Genomic DNA, 6,000 nt, shown 5'->3' with positions numbered 1-6,000 from the left:
TGACGAGGTTCTTTCTTCGCACCCGCTTCCTTCCTTCTTAAGAAGGATCCCGATGTGTGTCGTCTGCTGTGTCCGGCACGGAACACACATGTAATTCTAAATTTCATTCAGCTCTCTCAGGCAGGCAAACTATTCAATGCACAATTATGTAACTGCCTTCACTGTGTTATGGAAAAGTTGCACTACGCCTCGATATTAGCTTTACGTACACGGGCAGTTTATGAAAATATATTTTCTGCCGATCTTACCTGATTTTCTGATATGCAGACAATGTTGTTGTTGTCGAATTAAGTGAATACATTACGTGAATAAAGCCTTAAGAATACATCACCCTTTCACCTGCTCCAAACAGCAACTTTCCCAGAGTTTTCTAATACGAGATTATTTTATTTAAATATGACGAATAGTGGTTCGTTCGCGCGTCGAGTACTTAAACGTTCGGCCGTGACGTTTCCTTGCGAGAAACGGAACGCTAATTTTGTGATAAACCTGTGAGCAATTTTACTGGCCCGCTTACTTAGTTTTAACATTTGTGATTTGAGGAAACATGAAGATGAACATCTGGCAATGTCTAAAAAGCGATCGTGTCACATTGATGGCTGGGAGGACCATTCCGGGTGAGTTCGGCAGCCGGGTGCGAGTCTTATTTCAGGTGACGCCACACTAGGTGACGTGCTCGTCGGTGATAATGACATGATGATATGAACAGCGCAACACCCAGTCCACGAGCGGAGGAAGATCTCCAAACGCACAGGAATCGAACCCTCGCTCCCTGCATGGTAGGCAAACACGTCACTGCTCAGCTAAGTAGGCGGACTGAGAATGTCAAGAATGTCAGTGACACACTGGTGTACACCTAAGTCTTCTCGTACACCAGTCTGAAAACTTGTCTTTGCTAAATAGTAAAACAATGTTCTCATTTTCGGGAAGAAAGTTCACCAATCAAATAATGCTTTTATTGTTAAAACCATATAAATTTCTACAGTTTTTCTTTTCTTTATTCCTTCGGGCAACATATATCTTTTCTCCGCTTCCGAGAAGCATAAATTCAGCCATTTTTACTTTAAAAAACTCGGTAAGAATTACCAAAAGTTATCCTCAATAGAACTTACTTAGCATGAACCATGCTACAAAGCTTAATTAAAAAACCGAGAATTTTCTCCAGTTCTGAGAAACTTCCCTAGTTTTATTCATATGAAATCGGAGAACATTTTCCGTTTTTAGAAACTTCCACCAGCCTTTTACCCAATCCGAGAACATTTTCAGATGATGTATTTTGTCCTAATCGTTTTATTCATGAGAAACTGAGAATGTTCTCCGAGATCCCAAGAATAAAGTACGCTCTCCGTTTTATTCATACGACCCAATAACTCAAATAAAACAGTCTTCATGAATCTGACGTTTCAAGTCTAATAGTAACACTCCCAGCATCACGTATCTCCTAGTTAGCTACTTAGTTTAATTGGAAGATATGGATCACACGTGTACATTTAAGATATTAACTCAGTATCTTTATTCCAGGACAACGATGGCGCTTCTCTTGGACTCGTGGATTAGTGAATTCATACTTGTCGTTTCTGTAGTGACTCTCGTTATCTACCTGTGGTTCGACCATGGCTTCAAATACTGGAAGAAGAAGGGCGTACCTTTCGTGGAGCCAAGCATTCCGTTCGGAAACTTCAGGAAAAACATTTTGGGTCAGGAGCCCCTTGGTGTAACGACGCAACGCTTATACAAACAGCTATCAGGTACGTTTCAAGACTTGCGGGCAAGACTTAGTTAGACACAAGCTTTTCTTATACTGTAAATTCCTCTGGTACAGCGTACACTGCCGTGAAGGTTTCTAGCACAAATAAAATCTTTAGTAAAGATTTTGTAACCTGTCAGGACAACTCCATTGTGTGAAACTTATGAGATGTGATAGAAGGACTGCTTTCAAAACGGTGGGCGAAAAATGTGTGTACCTGCCTCATACGTAGAGATGCTTTTATATCTGGTAGTGTGACGTAACATTGGAAACTAAAAGATGAACCAGGTTTTCGTGTTCCGGTACGGTGGCATTTGGTGTCACAGTGCAAAGAACAATACGTGAATAACTGTTTGTACAGGGTGCATCAAAAAGAATCATCCGATTTCAAAAAATTAGACTGATAACTAATGTCAAATACCTCTAATGAATAGCAATTTTGACCAGCATTAAATACAATTATAATTCAACAGTAGCAAAGTATATGTATTAAGTAGTAGATTGGAATTTAGACGACATTTCAATAGAGCAGACCAAGATCATTTATTTCACAGATTCTACATATTTCATCATCATTATTTGTCACTAGCGAGAATGCCTTAGTTACTTGATATACTGTTTATGTATAAACGTTGTAAATACTCGTAGTATACAGTACTTAGTATCAGTAGAATCGTAAGATGGTGAGTTGCCACTTAAATCATTTGTGTAATTTGTACATTTGTTAATAATCAATACATTTATCAGATTTTAAATAAAACTGTGCTGTCATAGTGGGGGAATGCAAGTCTCGATTGGCGCTCAAGCGTTCTAATTGTTTCTGGAGAGCTGGAAGGATTCATGAGGCAGTTTGAAAGACACTCTGTTAGAAGACTCTGTGACGATAGGGCGGAGTAGCCAGATGTAGGTAAAGTGAAGTTCTGGACGGCGAGTGACGACGAATACTTTAACTGTTGCTCAAACTTACAAAATTTCTGATTATATTGGACGAAGTCTCACAGATTCTATTTAATGGAGCAGCACTCCTAAAAGTTAAAGTGTTTTGTCTGATTTCAAAAATCGTTTCCTTCAGTTTAAATCATTTGTTGTGGCATTCATCAGTCATCACTGGAATTCAACCGTTTTTCATTTATTATTATTGTTTTTAATATGTTTCAAATTGTGTTACTTGACAATTCGTATTACACGCCAGTGATCAGGTAACTCGACTGCAGGATCAAGGGTGAAAGGGAATAGTGCAGTGCAATCTGTTGCTGAGCATAAAATAAATGACCTGGTTTTGTTAATAGAGCCGTACATCGCGCAAGTGCCATACAAGAGGTACGTCGCAAGGTGGGAAGCATATAGCTCTCTCATTCCATTGCTCACTGAAATATAGCGCATGTCTACTATATGATATGGAAGAAAAGACCCAATTCCGTTATTTGGATATTGTAATAATTCTGCTTCTGTTATTATCTTGCAATTTAAGATTAATTTCTCTTTGCAGGAGAGCGTTATGTTGGACATTTCGGATTCAGTCGACCGATTCTTCTAATTCGTGATCCAGAGATCATACGCCACATCCTTGTGAAGGATTTCTCGACGTTCCATGATCGAGGAATCGTACTTGACGATAAAGAGCCACTGAATCATCATTTGTTTGCCCTCACTGGACAAAAGTGGCGGCAACTTAGGGTCAAATTGAGTCCTACTTTCACGTCTGGCAAACTGAAGGGCATGTTTACGGTTAGTAAATACATGTTTTACATTTATTTGAATTCGAAATGCTTTAATCTAAAACTCCTCATGAAGATGTGTCAAATCTCTTCCTCCAGCTACATTGTAAAATTGCATTTCTTTAAGCCTGATATTCTGTAAGTACCTTTTGTCAATCGAAATACATATCTGTTGGAAGGCTAATATCACTTAAGAACATGTTGTTTAAGATTATTTAGACCCTGTATGAGGAATTTAACATTTGAAAGAGCGGCTGTAGCATAGTGGATATTTTCTGCATATCGCCATTTAAAACGCTGTAGTTTCTTAAGCGGATGGTTGATATATTTCAGTTGGGAACATATTAAACGCATTACAACAAAACCATAAACATCGCTTTAACGCTATGATTTTAGTGTTTTCTTCAAATAAAATTATTCCATGGTTTTCTTATAATAAGGCTAACAAACGTTAAAAAAATTACAAAATGTAGACCGTTTTTGTTGAAATGAAAACACCAGTTGCCAGTTATGTTGTAGTTTGGTTACACAGCTGGTTCGAACGCAGTTACGTACCATAATCAAGTGTATTAAATGGTTATGCCTAGAACACGATGATCACATTTTAAAATGTATGTGTTTGGTAGGCATGCGTTGCTGTCACCTGAAGCGAAGTTTTCGTAACTAGTAATGTTCGGAGTTTACTATTGCAAAATACTTTTGACAGCTCTGTTTATTTAAATACTTCTACAGATCGACAGTCACTGTCAAGCTCTTTGTGTGCCTCCTTAATGACGGAAAAGTAACGAAATTTGGAATAATATTCTTCGTGTTTGTTGTTGTGATCTTCCGTTTGTAGACTGGTTTAAGGTTGTTGTCAAAGTTAGTCTACCCAATGCAAGCCTCTTCATCTCTGCATAACCACTGCAGCCTCATCTATTTGAACCTGCTTACTGTACTTAAGCCATCGTCTCCCTCTACTATGTTTGCCCCCTATACATGCTTTCATTACCCAATCAACAGTTCCTTGTTCTAGCAACCCATCCCTTCTTTTAGTTCATTTGTGCCATAAATTTCATTTTGCCACACTTCAGTTCAGCACCTTCTCGTTTGTTATTCGGTCTTCACGTCTAATCTTCACCAACCTTGTATTGAACTACATCACCTATAAGCATCTTTATTAAGTCAGCGTAATTCCCAATAGGGACACTGTCTGTATTTTGATTCACTATCTGCCTTACTGGCGGAGTGCGGTTTCTATATGGAAGATAAATTTATAAACTTAACTATCATTTTCCTAGTCACTATGTTAAAATTCATCAGCATCTTATCGCGACTGTGGAACGACACTCAGCAAACATTATCACACGGTATCGGTTCCACCACAACATTGTTGGTAGCTGCATGACAGTGCCCCAAACTCAGAAAGTCACTCGCACCGTAACAAACTGGACACGTTTTTATTTCACATAAGGGTATGCACGCTTCTATATGCCTGGCAGGAACGATGTCGTTATCCTCCAGAATGCTACCTTTTAGCCTTACCTTAAATTGTAATTTCTTTTGATATAAAAGAAGATTTAAAGTACTGCATTTGGTGCAATATATCCGAAAAACTCACTGTGAAAGATTTTGGTGTATATATCTCCAAAAATACCCCAAAAAACACTGCTTTTGGAATTTTCAATACAGTTGCAAAATACTGTACTCAATATCAGGTTTAAGAAAACCTATCTGAGTAATCAGATAATTCTTGGTTTTGTAAAAGTCAATGTGAACTGCAAGTAACCTGCAGAACAAATAGCAAAAAGAAAAGCACATATTATTTAGTTACATGAAGAAACTCATTTTCAATATGGTAAAAAACAGAAGCTCACTGTTAAGTTATATAAAACACACACTGAACTAGACAATACCAAAACATCAGACAAATTCGTCGATATCCACATGGAACCAGATCACACACAGAAACACCAATAAACAGGAAGAAAAAAAAAACAAAAAAAAAATCTGTATGACCTCATGAAATCCAGCACACCAATTGAATGATAGACTTGTGAAATTAACTGAAATTTCATTAACAAAGCAAGGAAGGAAATTACTAGTAAAAGGAGTCCAAACACAACATAAACACAAAACATTCACACTAAATAATAGGAAATATGATCACAGAAACAGAATAGAAAATAAAACAAGGAGAAATGTTTGAAAACACCAATTTCAATGCCACCTTGACAAAAGAAAAGGTAGCAGAACAGATGAAACGCATAATAAAGGAGAAAAAGATTCACATCGACTGAAAAACAACAGACCACAACATATCCAGAAAACAAATCAAAAACTACAAGAACACAGTCCAGTCATAACGAAGACGGAAAAAATAATACGCTGGACCTTATGAGTGAAACAGAATTCATCAATAAAAACAGAAAAGTTCACAGAAAACAATAACATTCTTAAATTAGTCAGTGATCCCACAATGAGGTACCAAAGAAACGTACATAAATGTCTAAAAACAGCAGATAAATGTTCAGTTATATAAAACAAACCTTAAAC

General features: G+C 37.4%; 1 protein-coding gene across 1 annotated transcript in view; it reads left to right on the top strand.

Moving 5' to 3' along the window:
* Nucleotides 1–1,528: 1,528 nt before the first annotated feature.
* LOC124616285 (cytochrome P450 6k1-like) overlaps nt 1,529–6,000 on the top strand; it is an 82,831-nt gene continuing 78,359 nt past the window's right edge. Inside the window, exons 1-2 of the mRNA XM_047144588.1 lie at nt 1,529–1,748; nt 3,237–3,475. Of these exons, the coding sequence (XP_047000544.1) occupies nt 1,529–1,748; nt 3,237–3,475 (459 nt within the window). The remainder of the gene's footprint in view (nt 1,749–3,236; nt 3,476–6,000) is intronic.

The sequence above is a fragment of the Schistocerca americana genome, chromosome 5 (assembly GCF_021461395.2).
Source record: "Schistocerca americana isolate TAMUIC-IGC-003095 chromosome 5, iqSchAmer2.1, whole genome shotgun sequence".
In the NCBI taxonomy this organism is placed as follows: domain Eukaryota; kingdom Metazoa; phylum Arthropoda; class Insecta; order Orthoptera; family Acrididae; genus Schistocerca; species Schistocerca americana.
The sequence above is the reverse complement of the archived record's forward strand: the minus strand, read 5'-3'. Positions and strand labels throughout refer to the sequence as shown.